The sequence below is a fragment of the Engystomops pustulosus genome, chromosome 6, assembly GCF_040894005.1.
Source record: "Engystomops pustulosus chromosome 6, aEngPut4.maternal, whole genome shotgun sequence".
Classification (NCBI taxonomy): domain Eukaryota; kingdom Metazoa; phylum Chordata; class Amphibia; order Anura; family Leptodactylidae; genus Engystomops; species Engystomops pustulosus.
This window is the reverse complement of record NC_092416.1, coordinates 31,149,027-31,172,796: the sequence shown is the minus strand read 5'-3', so window position 1 is coordinate 31,172,796 and position 23,770 is coordinate 31,149,027. Positions and strand designations below refer to the sequence as shown.

Below are 23,770 nucleotides of genomic sequence, written 5' to 3'. Positions count from 1 at the left end.
CTTTCTATCAGCTCAAACCAGTCTGCCCATTCTCCTCTGACCTCTGGCATCAACAAGGCATTTCCGCCCACAGAACTGCCGCTCACTGGATGTTTTTTCTTTTTCGGACCATTCTCTGTAAACCCTAGAGATGGTTGTGCGTGAAAATCCCAGTAGATCAGCAGTTTCTGAAATACTCAGACCAGCCCTTCTGGCACCAACAACCATGCCACGTTCAAAGGCATCAAATCACCTTTCTTCCCCATACTGATGCTCGGTTTGAACTGCAGGAGATTGTCTTGACCATGTCTACATGCCTAAATGCACTGAGTTGCCGCCATGTGATTGGCTGATTAGAAATTAAGTGTTAACGAGCAGTTGGAAAGGTGTACCTAATAAAGTGGCCGGTGAGTGTATATCATATTACCATATATACTTGAGTATAAGCCGAGTTTTTCAGCACAAAAAAATGTGCTGAAAAACTCACACTCGGCTTATGCTCGTGTAAAAAAAAAACAAAGTTAAAATTCACCTTTCCGGCGCCCCCTGCAGGTCTTCTGTTCGATAAGTCCGGCAGCGGCAGCAGGTTGGTGCGATGTCACAGGCTCTGACGTCAGCTGCAATAGTAGGGTGTGGGCCGGCAGCCAGCTCACTCTGATGTCAGAAAGTTAGTTTCTAGGTGCTACAGAACATTTTGATTATACTTTTGTGGGGGTTTATATTTTGGATTCAGGAGTTTTCATGGAATTATTGCCCAATAGATTCCCCTAGCAACTAGCCATGGCTGTGATTGGCCAATGGAATCTTGGGGTCTGCTCATCTCTAGCAATATTCTTTTTTTTACATCTTTTTTAACTCTCAGATTCCGGATATAAATGAAGACGATCACAATATAGTGCTGTAGTATATACAGCAGAAAAGAATATGGGGGTCATTTACTAAGGGCCCGAATCGCTCTTTTCCGTCGGGTTTCCCGAAAATTACCGGTTTGCGCCGAATTGCCCCAGGTTTTTGGTGCACGCGATCGGATTGTGGCGCATCGGCATGCATGCAATGGAAATCGTCGGGCGTGGTCGTCGGAAGAAAAAAAATGTGTCGCTCGACACGCGCTTACCTGCACCCAGGATAGGATGGTGAACTCCGGCGAACTCTGACAGACTTCAGCGCAGCAGCGACACCTGGTGGACATCGGGCACACTACCTTAGTGAATCGCCGGAAGACCCGAATCCTCGACGGAGAACGCGCCGCTGGATCGCGACAGGACCAGGTAAGTAAATGTGCCCCTATGTGTTTAGTAATCAGTTTGTCCGGGGTGTTATAACATTATATTATAATATTCACTTTTTTTTTTAGGTCTACAGACATGGACCCAAACAATGGCTCAGTTGTGGATGATATGCTACAGGAAATGATGGAGATCACAGCTCAAAACCTCATCACAATAGAAGTAGACGACCATTACAAGTTCATCAAACAACTGGGAAAAGGAAAATATGGGCAAGTGACATTGGTAATCCATCGTCAAAAAGGTAAAAATATACATTTAAAAAAATTGTGTATTAAAACTATACAGTACACACAGAGCTATTGTCTAAAATGCCCCCCAAACTAACATCAATGAAGTTTATGGATCTTTAATCGGATCAGAAACAAACCTATGTGGGCACAAACAATTTAGAGATATCATGGAAAAATTGCGGGAAATTAGTGGATTTTGTGGACTTCAACTTTAAATCCAGAGGTAAAAAACTATCTAATATATCTTAGTTTTCTATAAATGTCATTCAAATTTTTAAAAATCTGTTGGGCGGCTGTTCCGAAAAAGCAGCTTCCCCCTCCCATCTCCATGACAATACAGGGCTGAAAAATAAAATACTTAAAGGGGTTTTGCAGTGACCACAAGTTAGCCCCTTTACACAGGATAGGCGCTAACTTGTTGATCGTGTGGGTCTCAGTGATGGGTGGTGGGTCTCACGAGAAGGGGGATCCATTGTACCCCAAGACGACGAAAGTGGTCATCGGCTATCTATGTCAGCGCCATAGAGATGAATAGAGCAGCTGGTGACATCTCGGAATACAACAGACCCCCATTCTCGTAATCCATGGGGGTCTCACCACTGAGTTGTCACAGGACAACCCCTTTAAGGAGTGGCCAGTTTACATCCAACAAGATTGACACAGGAATCTCTGCTGTCAACATTATTTTTCCTGGCCCCCATCATTACTGAAAAATCAGTGCTGTTATTTTCAACACCAAATATGCTAAGTAGGGCGGGACCATGATGTCCGCTCCAGTCCAGGACCGCCCACCTGACAGTAGAGAGCCTAATATGCATAGTGTGTGTTTAAGCCAATGGCACTTAGTGCCTGGGCCTATAAAAGGACTAAAAATTCAAGGTGGTAGAAGTAGTAAAGGATCCTCTTTCCAGATATAGTAAAGCACTTTTTATTTTGCGTTAATGTGGTCTCTTTTTTTAACCGCAAAAAAAAAATGATCCAAGAAAAAAAAGTAAAATTTTTTACTAAAGAAAATATCTCCCTTGTTCCTAGTTTCTTTCACTGTACAATCTGATTTTCCCGGACTGTCCTACATGAAGTCCGAGCTGGTAACCTCAGTTCTCTATAAATTAAAATAATTTTGCAAGAATATTTAATTGTAAAAATTTCCAAAAATATTTTCTTCACTAAAGCTAGAGTTTTTTTTTTTTTTTTTTTTCATTTTTCCGCTTCGGTCTCAAATAATCTTTTCCATCCATAAAGAAATGGTTAAGAGCCAACACCATTTCCTTAAGACTCTTCTCAAGAGCTGCGGGTCTTTCTTCATTAGTATTCATTTTCAAGTTGTCACCACTCTCTCTCCCGCTGATCTTATATGTCCCCGTCTCAATGTCAAAATGGATTCTTGGACATAACCCAACAGAACAAACAAATTGGAAATAGCAGCATTATAGCTATTAACCACTTTCCGAATATCCTAAAAAGATGGATTAGTACATTAGCACTCGCCTGTTCCTCAACATTCGATTTATCTGCCAAACCCGACTGCAAAGAGTTAGATGTTAATCCTTCAGCTGTGAAAGCAGATTGTGAACCCAAAAAGCTTACATCCAAATGTCCTGTAGCATTGCCTCTATAGGCTAATATCACGACTATCCGTCAAAAGACTGGAGAACAATGGTATAAAACGGGAATTCAGGAGGATAGATTCATCTGATGAATCTACTGTCCACCCTAAGTGTCACCTTTCAACCTCTTCCTTCTGTAAATGGCTGTAACCCAGGTCTGTCCGGAAAAAGCCCCTGTTAGTATATCCCTCACGGATTTAGTCACAGCCTCGACAGGATCTGCAGCTCATGTTCTCATAAGATATTGCACCCCGCAGGCGGTCCTAGTCCGTATGACAGATCCTTTGCTACACACTTCTGGGCAGGATTTTCTGGCCTGAAATTTTATGATATTTTGTTCTTAAAGTGACATTGATATGTAATTTAATTCATCTTGCCATATACTTACATTTCTTCAACTGGATGTTGTGAAAAAAAACGTCTCTTTGTGAAGATAATTTCCCAAAAATATAGTTATATGGTCCCTTAGAAACAGAGGATAGCTGTCCTTGGATACGACCACCGCTCATTGAGTGATTGCTGAAAGAAACAAATTGTTTCCGCATATGAAATGGCACAGCCATCCTGTGGTGGTCATATCTGAATCCAGGTGGTCAGGTGCCTCAATAGCACATGTGTGGCCACCGTTGCTAGAGTGCGGGGTGGTCGTATCTAAGGACATCTATCTTGTTCCTAAGGGACCGTACCACAGTGAAAGTAACCATAACCATTGCTTCCATTCTGTTTTTGAGGCAGTAAAAAAACCAAGTGTTAAGACACGTTCCAACCCTGGGAAAATTCAATAAGGTTCCTTGTTAAAAAGATTTCTAAGTAAAGGGGTGTGTTACGGTTGCACAACAAAAAACAATTTTTTATTTGCCTTTTTAACTGTTTGTGAATCTGTTCCTGCTGCCCTGAACTTGGCTCAAATTATAAGTTATGGCTGAATTCTGCACTGTCTTTTATTGGGAATTCATTTCAAGGTTACTACACTAAGGCTCGGTTCGCATCTACTTTTTTGCATACTGTTGACGGACACATTTTTCACAAAAAAAATCAACCATTCATGTCTATGGACACGGTGCATGCACAAACAGTGTACGTTTGTTGTCATGTGCGTTTGTATCCTTTTTGTTTTTGGTTGAGAAAAAAACGTGGGCTGCTGCGTTTTTCACGTCCTTTTGGAAAACTTATGCAAAACGTGGACATTTTATTTTATCACTGGTGTCTATGGATGACGTATGCATAAAGTGTTACAGCATATGCATCAATCCGTCACATACGTTTATATGCCGAAATATGGAGCATAAAATTAAATTCTTTAAAAAAAGTATACGTTTTTAATTGTAAAAACGAATGCCAACGTATGCAGTGGATATGGCGTGTATGTGAAAAAAGCAAACTTAATAATAATAATTCCTATATTTATATAGCGCACACAGATTACGCAGCGCTGCAGAGTTTGCCAAATCAGTCCCTGTCCCTAATGAGGCTCACAATCTAATTATCCTACCAGTATGTTTTGGAGTGTGGGAGGAAACCGGAGGACCCGGAGGAAACTCATGCATGTCAATTTTTAGTTGCATATGTGAACCCAGCCTAATGTCTACATCATTTTAATATGCCTTATATATTGTACTGATTTTTTTTAAGGAACTCCTATGGCGTTAAAGCTCCTGCCAAAGACCCTTACCAAACGTCAAAACTTTCTCTACGAATACTGTGTGGCGCTCTCCCTTTCATCCCACCCAAACATCATCGGGATGTTCGGCATTGCGTTTGAATCTACTGAGCACTATGGCTTCCTGTATGAAGTTGCTCTGCAGAAGGATCTGATCTCCATTATAAAGCCAACAGTAAGAACATTTTTTTTCAAAAACTCTATAAACTCTATATGATACATTGTGACAATGAGTGTGCGTAGTCGTAGTCAGACATTTTAAAAGATGCTGTGTATCTAACGATCTGCTTTCATCTGCCTTTTAGACAAAATGTTTTTTTTTTTTTTTTTTTTTTATATTATCAGTTATCCATAATATGTTACAAGACATCTTTTGCAATATCACACACTATCCAAAATACATTGAATCATTACATGTCGTGTTGTAAATAACATCATATTAAGAGCCATCGTCATATCGCAAAGAATGTCCAAAAATCAATAAGCATAATCCCCCCCCAAACCCCCCCCTCCCTCCCCACCCTCTACCGATGCTGGAGACGCTGAGTGGACACAATAGATACACAGTGGAGTACAGAGAAAACCTCTATAAACTCCACTGATTCCAAATATCCTTAAGTCTGCTGCCCTTCCTATAGCGTTTCTCGTACGCACATTCGTATGATTTTATACGATTAACTAAATTATTCCATTCATTCACTGTTGGGGACTTATCATCTAACCAATGTTTGACTAATACTAGTCTTGCGAGGAAGATAATCTTCAAGGCCAAGTCACTTTTTAATCTATCATCTAAGGGAATCGGGAGCAGGCCCAGGACCCCAAAGGTGGCGACACGCGGGAAAGAGCATTGAAGCTGATCCTCTAATCTCATGAATATCTCCTCCCAGTAAGGGTTGATCTTTGGACAGTCCCATAAAACATGTAGGATATCGGCTTGGGAGCAATTACACCTCCTGCAGTTAGAGTTTTCACTTAAACCAATTTTAAACATTAAATATGGTGAAAAATAAATTCTATATAATATGTGTAGTTGTGTGCATCTGTGATTTAAATTGATCGTTGATCTGACCACATTCTTATAAATATCTCGCCATTGTGCCACAGTGATAAAACCAACCTGGTTTGACCATTTCAATTGGGTAACATGACTAAACTTCTGGTCTATAGTAGACCTAAGTCGACAATAAATACTTGATAAATTAAGTCGTGATACGTCTAAATCTAATAATTCCGTAAATTTACCCCCTAAGTGTATCGTGAACCTATCGTGATGTAATTCTTTCCTATATGCGTGCACAATTTGACAATACCTAAAAAAATCCCTTTCCTCCAAAATATCCCTAAGGCACCAATCCTGAAAGGAGGGCAATGTCCCATCTTCTTCCAACTGCTCCAAGGACTTAATCCCCTTTCTTTCCCAGAACCCAACGTCTTCCATTTTAGCTAGCTCCGAAAAGTTAAGGTTACCCCACAGAGGAGTAAATTTAAATCCTCCCTTAATGCCGAATAAACTCCTAAGATCTCTCCAAGTATACTCCAATAACCGTGCCAAGGGGAATCTTTTGACGTTAAGGCACTTCAATTGGCCTGACTCCAATAGAGCCAAAATTGAATCAAATCTTCGCTCCAACTGCAAAGTAATCGCATGGAATATGTTAGACTGTCTGTTTTCCAAGATAAACTGGGTCTGTGCCGCCAGAAAATAATGATAGAAGGATGGGAGCGAAAGACCGCCCCTTTCCTTATTAAGCATTAAAGTTTCTTGTTTAATGCGCACCCTTTTTCTCCCCCAAAGTAATTTATTTAAAATCGCACGAATAAACCCAAACCATCTCTTACCTATCCAACAAGGAGAATTAGATAATACATATAATATTTGGGGTAGCAATACACTCTTTATAAGTATAACTCTCTCTGCACGATTTAGTGGTAGCACCTTATTTTTTATTTTTGTTAATAAGGGAACAAGATTTAGAGTAATATAATCATCAACCTTGGCCGTGATCTTTAAGCCGAGATATTCACATGAAGAGGAGACCTTCAGTTCAGAATGCAAATAATTGGGATGAGGGTCATCATCCAAAGGGACCAAAATCGACTTATGGGTATTTATCTGAAAGCCAGAAAATCTGCCATATTCCTGAATGACCTTCAGGGCTTTTGGGGCCGATATTTCGGAGTCTTTGAGGAATAGGAGAACATCATCAGCATATAGCATTATCTTATCCTCGGGCCCAGCTAATCCTCCCCCCTCTATCTCCCTATCTGCCCTAAGTTTTATTGCCAGAGGTTCTATAAAGAACGCAAATAACAACGGGGACAGGGGGCATCCCTGCCTAGTACCCCTAGAGAGTGTAAAAAAAGGGGAGAAGTCGCTATTGACCTTAATACAGACCCTCGGGGACTTATAGAAAAGTCTGACCCAATCCACGAACGGGGCACCCAACCCAAATCTATTCAGGACCTCCCAGAGGAAGTCCCACTCCACCCTATCAAAGGCCTTAGAGGCATCTAGTGACAGGATGGAGCGCGACCCCCCCCCGGCCCATCTGCAGACCCGCGAAGAGCCGTCTTATATTGGTCTTACTCTGACGACCAGTCAGAAAACCACATTGGTCTTCATGTATAAGTACTGGCGCGAACTCTTTTAATCTATTTGACATTAATTTGGCCACCAGCTTGGCATCAGCATTAATAAGCGAGATCGGTCTATAAGATTCCGCTTCCAATGGGTCTTTATTTTTTTTTTGGATCAGAACTATACTTGCCTCATACCACGAATCTGGCAACCTACCCTCCCTTTGCGCAGATTCCCAAATCTCCACCATAAGAGGTAGAAGAATAGAGCCAAATCTACTATAGATTTCTAGGGGAAGCCCATCCAGTCCCGGGGCAGAATTACGTCTGGAGGATGCGGGGGACTCCTCAAGCTCTGCACTCGTTATAGGGCGCGATAGCCCATCTGACCTTTCCCTCGAGAGAGAAGGGAATTGAATATTATCTAGAAAGTGTCTTATATCCCCTATTGACACCTCCAAATCTGAGGAGTAAATACCTTGAAAGAATTTTAAAAAAGTATCTCTAATCTCCTCGGCATTAGTAGTTATGTCCCCCAAATTATTTTTAATGGCTGTTATTCTATTTTCCTCCTGTTGTTTTTTAACTTTCTGCAAAAGCCCCTTTGAGGGTACCCCACTCTCACAATGTGCCCTCTGATCCAAAAAAAATAGTTTCTGCGTCGCCTTATCTGCCATAAGTCTATTATATTCCTCTTGTACCCTAATAAAGCTATTGTGCCGCTCTCTCGAGCCGCACTCTAGAAAGGCCCCCTCTTTTTCTTTTACCTCCTTTTTTAATAGCCTCTCCTTTCTGGCCCATTGCTTACGCAGGTATATAATTTCTGAATTTAATATCCCTCTAAGAAAGGATTTCAAAGCGTCCCACATTAACCCAAGGTTGGCCCCGATTCTATTCATCACAATAAATCTACATATCTCTTCCTTGATTTTATCCTCGTCTGTCAATAGCACTAACCAATGCGCATTGAGCTTCCAAAACTTAAGAGCAGGTTTCCCAGATCCGGACAACTCAAGAACCAACGGGGAGTGATCAGAGATGGAACGGTTATCATACCGAATTTTCCCCACCCAATCGATGGCAAGATCATTAGCCAACGCTAAGTCAATCCGGGAAAAAGTATTATGGGAGCGATTGTAACATGAAAATATCGGTTGATCCCCCTTTAAAGATCTCCACACATCTCTCCAACCCACTTCCTGGCAAAACCTAGCGAAGGGGGTGTCTCCCTTCTCTATACTTGCCGGGTTTTTTTTCCCTATACGATCTTTCTTATCCGACATAACAGCATTAAAGTCACCAAGGACCAGAACCGGGCAATCACCCACCTTTTCCATAAACCGCAGTAGACTTATCAGGACGTCATATCTAAAGGGGGGAGGTATATAGACTCCTGCCACCACACATTTAATGCCATCTAGTATTCCTAACAAAAATACAAATCTTCCGTCTGGATCACACCTTGCTTCCAATACTTGGAAGCCAACTGATCTATGCACCAGGATGGAGACTCCTCTAGAAAATGATGAGAAAACTGAGTTATACGCCTGACTGGCCCACCTCCTTTCTACAAGAGCCAAAGATTCCTTATCGAGATGTGTCTCTAATAAAATAACGATTGCTGGTAGTTGTTTAACAATATAATCAAAAATAATGCAGCGTTTCAGGCGATCTTTTAAACCTCTTATGTTCCATAATATAAACCTAGTACCCATATATTATATCTACACAAAAGACGGGGGAAGAGGAGCACGAACAGACCCAAAAGGAAAAAAAAACAGAAAAAGAGAAAAAAAAAAAAAAAAAGAAAAAAACCACACTACGACCAAACAACATCCCCAGCATCGGATCATCCCTCCCCCCCCAAATCCCCCCACCTGTTCTACCGTAGTACAACTCTACCTACTTCAGCCACTTTCCCGCCCCCCCTCACCCGCATCCCCCCCATTGCTGACCTGAAACAACATATGATGGCCAAAATATCCATATTCATAGTCCCTTAAGATCTAACCAGTCCGAGACTTGTTCTGGCGTACTAAAAAACTGGGACTGGCCTTGAAAAATGATTTTTAATTTGGCCGGAAACATTAATGAATAAATGATTCCCTTGTCTCTCAACCTTTTTTTCACCTCCAGAAAACTCTTCCTCTTCTGGAGGGTGTCCTTAGAAAAGTCTGGGTATATTGCAACTTTAGCCCCTTGGATTGATAGAACTTTTAAATCACATGCTCGTTTCAATATCACATCCCGATCTCTCGAGAGTAACGTTTTACAGATAAGGGTGCGGGGAGTATTCCCCGGAATATAGGGACCTGCCGGGATTCTGTGAGCCCGCTCAATGTCAAAATGCGGGGAGAGATGCTCCTTCCCTATTTCCTTCAAGAACCATTCTTTAATATAACTTACAGGGTTCTCCCCCTCAGCTTTTTCTGGAACCCCTATTAGTCTTAGGTTGGCTCTTCTTGAGCGGTCCTCCATATCCGCAATTTTTCCTTTAAGGGCCTTATTCTCTACCTCCAGACGGGAGGTGATTTTTTTGAGAGTGCCCACCTCCTTCTCAATATTAATAATTTTGTCTTCTGCTATTTTTTGTTTATCTCTTACCCTATTCAGCTCTTCTCTCATAAGAGAGACATCTCCTCTCAGGGCCCCAACCTGATCTGTCAGACCCAGTATTGCTGCGTTGCATGTTTTTATGGAGTCTAAGATCTCTTTTAACATTACATTTTCTCCCCCCATATTTGACTCGTCCCCGTCCTGTTCCTCCCCCTCTACCGTAACCAATCTCGAGCCTTGTGGTTTATTTTTGGGGTCTTGAGCCTCATTTTCAGGATTTTTCTGTATAGTCGAACCTGTACGTGTTTTAACTGGGGGGGATTTCCATAATTTATCCAACTTTGAGGAATTGTCTCCTTTAGCCCCTCCTTTCTCTTTCTCCTTGGGGGAGGCTGCCCCCAAGGACTTCCTTGAGGTATTTTTAGGAGGCATACCTGATATCAAAATAAATACCCTCTAAACCAAAGTATTATACCACTGGGCAAATAACCAAGAACCCAAATACAGCAACCTAACGGTAGCACATCATATACTGCACGATTGACAATGATCAGTATTAAATTGGTACGGTAGGCGAGATAAAGCCACTGAAAAAATAGCAAGCAATATAAAAAACAGAAACCAAAAGAGATTTAGATTAATCGAAAAACACAGAATGTTCTGCAAGCCAGGAAAGCGAGTCCTAAAAGGCAGGCATAACCAAAAGCAGGGTCCGTTCACCCCAATGGATTGTCCAGTTGTTAGAAAGTTTTATGTGCAGAGTTAGTATAACACAAATGCCACGTTGTGGTTATTAGTTTATCTTCTGCGATCTTGATAGCATGTTATCCCCGTGGGAAGCAGTTGCAGAGATATAGCTTGCTACTGACAATGTTAAAAAAGTTAGGTAAAGGGGTGCAAATAGCTGACGTATAGCGGACAAATAGCAAAGAGATAGCAGGCAGAAGTCATGCAGGTGTTAAGTTGGTTAGAAAAAAGTCAGAGTTAGTACCATACGCAGACAGCTTAATACATGGGAGAGGAAGGTTAGGGCCAGGTACATCTCACCCATCCAAACGAACTGCTGCGAGCGGCCGACATCTCAGGCCAGATACATCTCACCCATCTAGACGAACGGCTTCAGAATGCAGTCATCTCAGGCTTGAAGAACAGGGACCAAACACGACGAACTTTTTGCAGCCTTTGTCTCCGGTCACGCCGACACCCAGGATAGCACTCCAGCCACACCGCCTCGGCAGCGATCTCAGAACGCCCTCCTCCGGGTCAGCGTGCATCCGGCACCGGACTTCATCAGATCCCCGCTCGTCTTCTCAGTCCTCCCAGCTCAGCTCACCTAGCCGTGCAGGCGCCCAGCTGTTTCGGCGCCTAAGCGCCAAAGATGCGCCAAAGATGTGCCGCGAGCGGCCAGCCTCCTTCGATGGTGAGCGCCGTGTCTACAAAAAAAACAGCATGCCCGGCGGTGCTGCTACGGCCGCGGGGCAGGGCGGGCAAGCCCGGGTCCCCCCTTCCCGTCTCGAGCCGGATCCAAGGGCCAGGTCAGCGTGGGGGAACGGGAGATGTGGAGGGCGGCTGTGCAGCGTGACGTGCTGCGTGCTACGTCATGCCGTTACGCTCCCCTAGACAAAATGTTAACTTTTATTTCTTTTTCATATTTTTTCTTGATAAAAATGGTAATTTTTAAAATTGTATACATGAGTGTCTGGAAGTTAAAGGAAACATGTCAACATATTTTCACAAATTCAGCTAGTGGCAGGCTTCGATAGAGTCCTATTAACACAATGGCGCCCTTCTTTGAACTGAATAATGATTACAGTATTTTTTGGACTATAGGGCGCACCCGAGTATAAGGCGCACCATCAATAAATGCCTGCTAAAATGTCTAGGTTCATATATAAGGCGCACTGGACTATAAGGCGCACCTTATGAGAAAACCAAAGGATTTTTTGCGCGCCATATAGTCTGAAAAATACGGTAATGATTGCCTCACAACCCCATAAAATGAACTTTGTGCTCTTACCTGGCATACAGCCAGATCCAGCAGTGAGACGGAGGGGTGAGTGTGTGGCCAGTATTACAGAGGAGTACGCAGGTGCGAAAATTGAGCTGGCCAGCCAGATGACATGACAGGATGGGGCGGAGTTTATGGGAGTGAGAATGGGAAGGGTCACTGGACTCAACCGGGGAGGTCACTGCCCCTCTAAATCACTGCTGAATTTGGCTGTAAGCCAGGTAAGTGCACAAAGTTGAATTAATGTGGTTGTGAGGCAAACATTTTAGGTAAAAGAAGGGTGTCATTGGTTTTAATAATGTTATATGGGAACCTGTCACTAGCTGTATATGTGAAAATGCTGGTGACAGGTTCCCTTTAAACAACATGTTGGGTGTTGATAATGCGATACAATAAAGACCTAAAACTTACTGACTATATAAACTGCACATGAATAAACATGGAAGTTTCTAGATTTCCTGGTGCAGCTGCGAGAGGGAAGAACTGGACTCCCCAAAGAGAAAGCCGAGGCGGATAATTACAGCCTGTGTCTTCCTGATCACTGTATTCACAGCGCTCAATGAGCCGCGCAGCCTCCTGCTTTACTCCCTGGGATCTAGTGATTACTGGAGCCGGAGAGTCTAGATAAGCTCCACAGTGATGACTTCCCCATATAATATGTAACGTGTCAGTCCTGTTATAGCGGAAATCAGCCCTTAAAATAATTCTGTAATCAGTGAAACGTTGAATATACACCTCCTGCCTTATATGAGGTTACTAGATGGAGTAAATGTCACTATAAGATCAACTGCTACAGAGCAGAATGTCCTCTACACACATGTAATATGGAGGATTGTCCTCTACACACATGTAATATGGAGGATTGTCCTCTATACACATGTAATATGGAGGATTGTCCTCTATACACATGTAATATGGAGGATTGTCCTCTATACACATGTAATATGGAGGATTGTCCTCTATACACATGTAATATGGAGGATTGTCCTCTATACACATGTAATATGGAGGATTGTCCTCTATACACATGTAATATGGAGGATTGTCCTCTATACACATGTAATATGGAGGATTGTCCTCTATACACATGTAATATGGAGGACTGTCCTTAATACACATGTAATATGGAGGATTGTACTCTATACACATGCAATATGGAGGATTGTCCTCTATACACATGTAATATGGAGGATTGTACTCTATACACATGTAATATGGAGGATTGTCCTCTATACACCTGTAATATGGAGGATTGTCCTCTATACACATGTAATATGGAGGATTGTCCTCTATACACATGTAATATGGAGGATTGTCCTCTATACATATGTAAGATGGAGGATTGTCCTCTATACACATGTAATATGGAGGATTGTCCTCTATACACATGTAATATAAAGGATTGTCCTGTATACATATGTAATATGGAGGATTGTCCTGTATACACATGTAATATGCAGAATGTCCTCTATACACATGCAATATGGAGGATTGTCCACTATACACATGCAATATGGAGGATTGTCCTCTATACACATGTAATATGGAGGATTGTCCTCTATACACATGTAATATGGAGGATTGTCCTGTATACACATGCAATATGGAGGATTGTCCACTATACACATGTAATATGGAGGATTGTCCTCTATACACATGTAATATGCAGGATTGTCCTCTATACACATGTAATATGGAGGATTGTCCTCTATACACATGTAATATGGAGGATTGTCCTCTATACACATGTAATAAGGAGGATTGTCCTCTATACACATGTAATAAGGAGGATTGTCCTCTATACACATGTACTATGGAGGATTGTCCTCTATACACATGTACTATGGAGGATTGTCCTCTATACACATGTAATATGGAGGATTGTCCTCTATACACATGCAATATGGAGGATTGTCCTCTATACACATGTAATATGGAGGATTGTCCTCTATACAGATGTAATATGGAGGATTGTCCTCTATACACCTGTAATATGGAGGATTGTCCTCTATACACATGTAATATGGAGGATTGTACTCTATACACATGTAATATGGAGGATTGTTCTCTATACACATGTAATATGGAGGATTGTCCTCTATACACATGTAATATGGAGGATTGTCCTCTATACACATGTAATATGGAGGATTGTCCTCTATTCACATGTAATATGGAGGATTGTCCTCTATTCACATGTAATACAGAGGATTGTCCTCTATACACATGTAATATGGAGGATTGTACTCTATACACATGCAATATGGAGGATTGTCCTCTATACACATGTAATATGGAGGATTGTCCTCTATACACATGTAATATGGAGGATTGTCCTCTATACACATGTAATATGGAGGATTGTCCTCTATACACATGTAATATGGAGGATTGTACTCTATACACATGTAATATGGAGGATTGTCCTCTATACACTTGTTATATGGAGGATTGTCCTCTATACACATGCAATATAGAGGATTGTCCTCTATATACATGTAATATGGAGGATTGTCCTCTATACACATGCAATATGGCGGATTGTCCACTATACACATGTAATATGGAGGGTTGTCCTCTATACACATGTAATATGGAGGATTGTCCTCTATACACATGTAATATGGAGGATAGCCCTCTATACACATGTAATATGGAGGATTGTCCTCTATACACATGTAATATGGAGGATTGTCCTGTATACACATGTAATATGGAGGATTGTCCTGCATACACATGTAATATGGAGGATTGTCCTGTATACACATGTAATATGGAGGAATGTCCTCTATACACATGTAATATGGAGGATTGTCCTGTATACACATGTAATATGGGGGATTGTCCTCTATACACATGTAATATGGAGGATTGTCTTCTATACACATGTAATATGGAGGATTGTTCTCTATACACATGTAATATGGAGGATTGTCCTCTATACACATGCAATATGGAGGATTGTCCTGTATACACATGTAATATGGAGGATTGTCCTGTATACACATGTAATATGGAGGATAGTCGTCTATACACATGTAATATGGAGGATTGTCCTGTATACACATGTAATATGGAGGATAGTCGTCTATACACATGCAATATGGCGGATTGTCCTCTATACACATGCACTATGGAGGATTGTCCTCTATACACATGCAATATGGAGGATTGTCCTCTATACACATGTAATATGGAGGATTGTCCTCTACACACATGTAATATGGAGGACTGTCCTCTATACACATGCAATATGGAGGATTGTCCTCTATACACATGCAATATGGAGGATTGTCCTCTATACACATGCAATATGGAGGATTGTCCTCTATACACATGCAATATGGAGGATTGTCCTCTATACACATGCAATATGGAGGATTGTCCTCTATACACATGTAATATGGAGGATTGTCCTCTATACACATGTAATATGGAGGATTGTCCTCTATACACATGTAATATGGAGGATTGTCCTGTATACACATGTAATATGGAGGATAGTCCTCTATACACATGTAATATGAAGGATTGTCCTGTATACACATGTAATATGGAGGATAGTCCTCTATACACATGTAATATGGAGGATTGTCCTCTATACACATGTAATATGGAGGATAGTCCTCTATACACATGTAATATGGAGGATTGTCCTCTATACACATGTAATATGGAGGATTGTCCTCTATACACATGTAATATGGAGGATTGTCCTCTATACACATGTAATATGGAGGATTGTCCTCTATACACATGCAATATGGAGGATTGTCCTCTATACACATGTAATATGGAGGATTGTCCTCTATACACATGCAATATGGAGGATTGTCCTCTATACACATGTAATATGGAGGATTGTCCTCTATACACATGTAATATGGAGGATTGTCCTCTATACACATGTAATATGGAGGATTGTCCTCTATACACATGTAACATGGAGGATTGTCCTCTATACACATGTAACATGGAGGATTGTCCTCTATACACAGGTAACATGGAGGATTGTCCTCTATACACATGTAACATGGAGGATTGTCTTCTATACACATGTAACATGGAGGATTGTCCTCTATACACATGTAATATGGAGGATTGTCCTCTATACACATGTAATATGGAGGACTGTCCTCTACACACATGTAATATGGAGGACTGTCCTCTATACACATGTAATATGGAGGATTGTCCTCTATACACATGCAATATGGAGGATTGTCCTCTATACACATGTAATATGGAGGATTGTCCTCTATACACATGTAATATGGAGGATTGTCCTCTATACACATGTAATATGGAGGATTGTCCTCTATACACATGTAATATGGAGGATTGTACTCTATACACATGTAATATGGAGGATTGTACTCTATACACATGTAATATGGAGGATTGTCCTCTATACACATGCAATATGGAGGACTGTCCTCTACACACATGTAATATGGAGGACTGTCCTCTATACACATGTAATATGGAGGATTGTCCTCTATACACATGTAATATGGAGGATTGTCCTCTATACACATGTAATATGGAGGATTGTCCTCTATACACCTGTAATATGGAGGACTGTCCTCAATACACATGTAATATGGAGGATTGTCCTCTAGATGTCACCCAGTCACCTAAATTCATTATTTAATCACTACAGAAATCTTATCTTTTTTTTTAAAAAACCCATAAAAACTGTTTATTTTTATTGTTGTTACTCAATTGTAGATACAACCTTATTTGTTCTACACATGATTTATAGGAACAAACCTTCTACATAAATGGAAGAACAATAATAAAACATCTCCGTATGTGTAGTCATTAAATCCAGGCAGCAGATCACCACAATATCTATAGATCACGATAGCTCACACACAGGCTGAGGCTGCATCCGGGCCTAGAAGGCTTGGGGCCTACAAGTTGTCACTGTCTCCAATATAATCAGATGCTCACCCCCTACTCAAACTGACAGAATTGGGGAGATTTATCAGAACTGTTCCATGGCAAACAATCAGAGCTCAGCTTTCATTTCCCCACAGGACTTTATAAAATTAAAGCTGAGCTCTGACTGGTTTCTTTAGACAAATAGATCAATTTTACCTCAGACACTTCTAATAAATCTCCCCAAATATGTTAGTTTATTAGTAAAAGTAGACTACGCATTTCAGGAATGCACCTTTCCCTTTATCAGTACAGTTCTGGCAAAGTGTTTTAACTTCTTCGGAAGGGGGTATGTAAACTCAGAAACACCCCCCCCCCCCTCGAAGTTAAAACACAGTGCCATGACGGATGGTTTTTAGGCGACTTGTCAGCTCCCCTTTAATTCTTCTCCCCAATACCCTGTAATGTCTCCATTCACTTTTCTTTTTTCCTGATTTGGCCTCCCATGCTATTGGACCTGATGAAGGAAACGTTGCGCTCCCGAAACGCATAGTTTACATGTTACCATCATGATAAACCGGGGACACTTACTCATAGATCCAGGGACTGTGACTGTTATCCATGGCCCCCTTCCTTCTAAAATCAACTTTTAAAATTATGCTAATGAGCCTAATGGTCTTATCTGAGCCCCTCTTTGCTTTAGTTTCACAGACTGTTACACTGTGCAGCATCACTTACCCCCTCCTACTATGTGATGAAACGTCCTCTGTTTCAGTGATATTACATCAGGAAGATGGGGGGGGGGGGCGTTGAGTGAGCAGGGGTAGGGGGGGAACCGTCTAACACCCTGTGAAGCTACAGTAGGGAGGGCATCTGGTAACACCACCACAGCCCTCCAGATTCATTAGCATAATTGTCAAAGTTAATTTTATAAGGAAGGAGGCCATGGATATCAAATATAAGAAGATCACCACAGTCATGCTGCCTGGAACTGTAGGTAAGTGTCTCTGGTTTATTTGGGATTCATTTGGATGGTAGATTTCCTTTAAGGCCAGCATATTTCATTGCAGCTGCTGCAGACAGAAGGCCTAGTGATCTGGGGCTTTCCCTGGAAAAATGATAGCAGCTGTTTTCCAAAAGTGCCTGCTGCTGTATCGGCTGTGATGTCTTTGATCACACAAGTTTTTTATGGCTAGCTTTATAGGAGTGTATGCAGTAAATTTTACGGAATTAAAACTGCGGGACATGGATTCCTAGCATCATCCATGAACCTGTGAGTCCCCTACGTGCTATGGAAGTACTGTTTTACAAGGAATACTAGCGTAGACAAGGACTACTAGCGTCATAGGAGTCCATAGATAAGGCTCTGAGGACAGTCCTCCATATTACATGTGTATACAGGACAATCCTCCATATTACATGTGTATAGAGGACAATCCTCCATATTACATGTGTATACAGGACAATCCTCCATATTACATGTGTATACAGAACAATCCTCCATATTACATGTGTATAGAGAACAATCCTCCATATTACATGTGTATAGAGGACAATCCTCCATATTACATGTGTATAGAGAACAATCCTCCATATTACATGTGTATAGAGGACAATCCTCCATATTACATGTGTATAGAGAACAATCCTCCATATTACATGTGTATAGAGGACAATCCTCCATATTACATGTGTATAGAGGACAACCCTCCATATTACATGTGTATAGACGACAATCCTCCTTATTACATGTGTATAGAGGACAATCCTCCATATTACATGTGTATAGAGGACAATCCTCCATATTACATGTGTATAGATGACTATCCTCCATATTACATGTGTATAGAGGACAATCCTCCATATTACATGTGTATTGAGGACAACCCTCCATATTACATGTGTATTGAGGACAGTCCTCCATATTACATGTGTATAGAGGACAATCCTCCATATTACATGTGTATAGAGGACAATTCTCCATATTACATGTGTATACAGGACAATCCTCCATATTACATGTGTATAGAGGACGATCCAGTATTTCACAGACTATAAATATATTCATGTAAAGCCGGCCCAACACATAAAGAAGTAGAATGTGGCCATTGTCAGACAGTGTATAAGATAATTCTTATTATTTGTATGCTTTAATAGACTTTTCCATGTTTCATTCCTACTTACAGGAGGGCGTACCAGAGCCGATTGCCAAGGTCTGCACCAAACAACTGGTCAGCGCTCTTGAGTTCATTCATAGCCGAGGTCTGGTCTACCGAGACGTCAAACCTGAAAACGTTCTTCTTTTTGGTCCCAACTGTCAAAGAATCAAACTAACTGACTTTGGCTTAACACGCCCCAAGGGTACATTGCTGAAACTGGTATCGGGTGTCATCCCCTACACCGCACCGGAATTAAGCAACACCCAGAATGGGGAAGCGGTACCCATAGATTTCACTCTCGATGCATGGGCCTTTGGAGTGCTTCTCTTTTGTTTGCTAACAGGGTTCTTCCCGTGGGAAAAAACATTATCATCCGACCCATTTTTTGACGACTTTATCGTATGGCAGGAGACCGGCAGTGAGGAACAGTTGGCTTGGCACTGGAAAAAACTGACCTCAGAGGCCATGGATATGTTGAAGAATTTGATGGCCTTAAATCCACTTAATAGGAGTCCAGTGAGCAAGGCGTTATGGTATCTGGACTATCCATGGAGAGTGGACAACTGGAAATAAATTGACCACGTACAAAGTCCCCGTAGCTGTAAATTTCCTACTTATTTACGTTAATGTGATTGTGTAACATGTAATTATATATAAGCGAGCAGTAAAGCAGTGTATTCTAAAAGCAGCTTTTTTGTCTACAATTCTTGAGAAATACAGTCTTTACTGGAATTCGGGAACCCTCCAAAATAACTCCTATCTGACAGCCAGAAAGGAAGGAGATGCTGATGAGAAAAACAAAAAAAAATCCTAACTGCAAGTAATACTATACATTCATATAGAAAAGGCAGATTACGTCTTCTTCTTCCTGCTTCCTAGCCCTCTTCTTCTGTCCTCTTCTTCTGTCCTCTTCTCCTGTCCTCTTCTTCTTCCTGCTCCCTAGCCCTCTTCTTCTGTCCTCTTCTCCTGTCCTCTTCTTCTTCCTGCTTCCTAGCCCTCTTCTTCTGTCCTCTTCTTCTTCCTGCTTCCTAGCCCTCTTCTTCTGGCCTCTTCTTCTGTCCTCTTCTTCTTCCTGCTTCCTAGCCCTCTTCTTCTGTCCTCTTCTCCTGTCCTCTTCTTCTTCCTGCTTCCTAGCCCTCTTCTTCTGTCCTCTTCTTCTTCCTGCTTCCTAGCCCTCTTCTTCTGTCCTCTTCTCCTGTCCTCTTCTTCTTCCTGCTTCCTAGCCCTCTTCTTCTGGCCTCTTCTTCTTCCTGCTTCCTAGCCCTCTTCTTCTGTCCTCTTCTCCTGTCCTCTTCTTCTTCCTGCTTCCTAACCCTCTTCTTCTGTCCTCATCTCCTGTCCTCTTCTTCTTCCTGCTTCCTAGCCCTCTTCTTCTGGCCTCTTCTTCTGTCCTCTTCTTCTTCCTGCTTCCTAGCCCTCTTGTCCTGTCCTCTTCTTCTTCCTGCTTCCTAGCCCTCTTCTTCTGTCCTCTTCTCCTGTCCTCTTCTCCTGTCCTCTTCTTCTTCCTGCTTCCTAGCCCTCTTCTTCTGTCCTCATCTCCTGTCCTCTTCTTCTTCCTGCTTCCTAGCCCTCTTCTTCTGTCCTCTTCTTCTTCCTGCTTCCTAGCCCTCTTGTCCTGTCCTCTTCTTCTTCCTGCTTCCTAGCCCTCTTCTTCTGTCCTCTTCTCCTGTCCTCTTCTCCTGTCCTCTTCTTCTTCCTGCTTCCTAGCCCTCTTCTTCTGTCCTCTTCTCCTGTCCTCTTCTTCTTCCTGCTTCCAAGCCCTCTTCTTCTGTCCTCTTCTACAGTCTCTGATGTCAGGTATTTGGTGTTTTTTTTTGGTGGAGATCATCAATGTAGTAATGATATAAACATACGGAGGCACGGTTACTTAGTAAATAGCACTACAGCCTTGCAGCACTGAGGTCCTGGGTTTAAGTCCCATCCAAGTCAACATCTGCAAAGCATGTTTGCATGTTCTCTACGTTTTTGCGTGGGTTACCTCCCACACTCTAAAAACATACTGGTACGTTGATTAGATTGTGAGCCCCATTGGGGACAGGGACTGATTTGGCAAGCTCCAGGTAGTGCTGCGGAATCTGTGTGCGCTATATGAAAGAATTATTATTATCTACTGCAACTTATTGCAGTAGCTGTCTCCAATGGTTAAGTGGATAGTCATGGACGTCATCCGGAGCGGCCGGAGCGGATTACGGGGGAAAGAGGGGCACAGGTACTTTTTTGTTGTTGTCGTCGAGCAATACCCATCATTAGTTAATACTTTGTTTTTACCTTAATAAAGCATTTTCAGCTGAAGTAATTAAGAGGAAATCGCTAAGCGTCTCTTACCTACACAACCAACCATAGGCACCAACTTCATACTCATTTCAATGTGCCCAAAATGTGTGAAAGAATTGAAAAGTTTGCACAGAATAAGGTGATTCAAGCATTGGACTTTGCTTCTCCATCTGTGTCAGACCTCCTTGATGGCTTTTCCTGGTGACTGATGCTCCCTCCAAAACAAATTTGCCTCCCTTCACATATAGGATATTTTCCGAACCCCTTTCTCTGCTTTCAATCAGTCAAGGCTTACTGTGGTCTGGCTTTGGTGGGACAATAAGTGCCCCCATAGATGTTTGTGAGTCTACCAGTGATGAGCAGACCCGTCAGTATTCGCGATGGAAATTATCAGTCTGGGTTCGTTCTATACGGACACAAACCCACAATGTTCACTAAAACCCGAACATTGGGGATTGGGTCCCCTCATCATTAGTTTCTACTATACTTTCAGATGCCTAAAACTTTAGACATTTCAAACATCCATATTAAAACTAGTTCTTGTATTTCCCCCTCCATTAAGACTTCTGGAAACTCAATGATGCTTCCTATAAAGTTTCCATCCTCATCAAGGATATTCACCTTCCACTGTTTCTTTGCTGTCACTGACACATTGTTTCCACAGTCCGGATGAATAAAATACATTTCATCTATAATTTTATTTTTTAATTAATTTTTGTTAACAAATATATTAGCACATTCAGAGCTTATTGTCTTGTTTAAACAGTGAAAATAGGTTATATTGGTTTTTGCAGGTTATTTATATTAATTATCTCATAGCGAGAAAGCTTAAAGGACATCTACCCCCAGGATGAAGGATTGTAAACCATGCACACTGACATACTGGTGTGTGCCCCCTCTGGCACGATCTGCTCTTCTTTTAGCTTCTTATGCCCTGTTTTTTAAAAAAAAAAAAAAATTGTGAGAATGAGCCTAAGGGGTTCCAGGCTCCATAGATATCAATGGAGCCTGGAGTCTCTCAGGTTCATTTGCATAATTTTAAAACTCTTTTTCTTAAAAAACAGGGCATAAGGAGTTTAAAGAAGAGCAGAAACTGCCAGTAGGGGCACACACCAGTATGTCTTTATGATTGGTTTAGATTCCATGATCCTGGGGGTAGATGTCCTTTAAGCTTTCTCGTTATGAGATAATCAATTTACAGAGCTTGAAGTCCAAACCGGATTGGACTTGCTGCGGCATGGTACCACCAGGTCACTGCACAGGCGCAACTTTGTCCGCTGTGGCAGCCAAGGCGAGGTACAGAGTCGTGAGGCAGAGACGGAGTCGTGGACAGGCAGGAAGTCAGGATAGGCAGCACGGAATCGAGAGTCGGGGAGGTAGCGGAAGGCCAGGACAGGCAACAGAGGAGTGAGGTCACTAATCACTATGAACGCAGAGGACATGGGAACCAGCTTTCTCTAAGGCACAAGGCACGAAGATCCGTCAGGGGGCACAAGATGGGGCTGGGAATTTAAATGGGAAGGTGGTCAGCCAGCACCAATCATTGGTGCGCTGGACCTTTAAATCTTAGATGGCCGGCTTGCGCACACCCTAGGAGGCAGGGACGCGCGTTGGAGTGAGGAGACCATGGAACATGGGTTGCAGGGGCACTCGTGACAGTACCCCCCCTTCGGCCTCTCCTTCTTGGACTGAAGGAATCTTTGTAGGAAAGTGTGGTCCAATATGTTATCCTCAGGCTCCCAGGATCTCTCCCCTGGCCCGAACCCCATTCAGTCGACAAGGAAGAACCGCTTCCTTTTTACCATCTTCATGTCTAGGACCTCTTTGACCTCAAAGACGTTGGAGGAATAAGCTACGGGAGCAGGAGGAGGAACTTGCTGGGAAAAGCAGTTCAAGATGACTGGCTTCAGGAGAGAGACATGGAAGGAGTTGAAACGCTTCAGCACCCCAAACGATCCCAGGAAACGTGGCCCTAGTTTATAGCTGGGAATCTTCAGCTGGACATATCTGGAGGAGAGCCACACTCTATATCACCTGTAGAAAAAACTGGGGGTCTGCGTTTCTTGTCGGGGAACCAATCCGTTACTACTCAGATGATTGCATTGTAAGATGGGAGATACATAATAAAGTCCATGGCTATGTGGGTCCACAGGCAACTGGGTATCGGCAATGGCAGGAGCAGACCTGCTGGCTTGAGATGTGACGACTTGTTATGGGCACAGGAAGCACAGGAACTCACAAAATCTCAAACAGCCTTCAACAGATCTGGTCACCAGTAGTAATGAGAATATAGAGTGGTAGATCTATGCACCCCAAGGGGCTCAGTCACACGAGAGCAGAGTTAGTATCCTCTTCCGAAGAGCTGGTCGGACACAGGTCTTGCCAGGAGGAAGCTGCCATAGGTCCACAGGAACAACAACCAGTCATTCCGGAGGAACGATATGTCATGGAGTTTGTTCTTCACCAACAACATCATAGGCAAGAGAGAGGGCATCAGCTTGGACATTCTTTTCGGCCGGACAAAAGTGAATCCAGAAGTTGAAC

General features: G+C 42.2%; 1 protein-coding gene across 1 annotated transcript in view; it reads left to right on the top strand.

Moving 5' to 3' along the window:
- The window catches only part of LOC140134811 (serine/threonine-protein kinase SBK2-like), a 43,828-nt gene extending 24,188 nt beyond the window's left edge, over positions 1–19,640 (top strand). The window contains exons 2-4 of the mRNA XM_072155463.1: positions 1,334–1,509; positions 4,738–4,940; positions 18,980–19,640. Coding sequence (XP_072011564.1) covers positions 1,344–1,509; positions 4,738–4,940; positions 18,980–19,525 — 915 coding nt within the window. The 5' untranslated portion in view covers positions 1,334–1,343 and the 3' untranslated portion in view covers positions 19,526–19,640. The remainder of the gene's footprint in view (positions 1–1,333; positions 1,510–4,737; positions 4,941–18,979) is intronic.
- Positions 19,641–23,770: the final 4,130 nt, after the last annotated feature.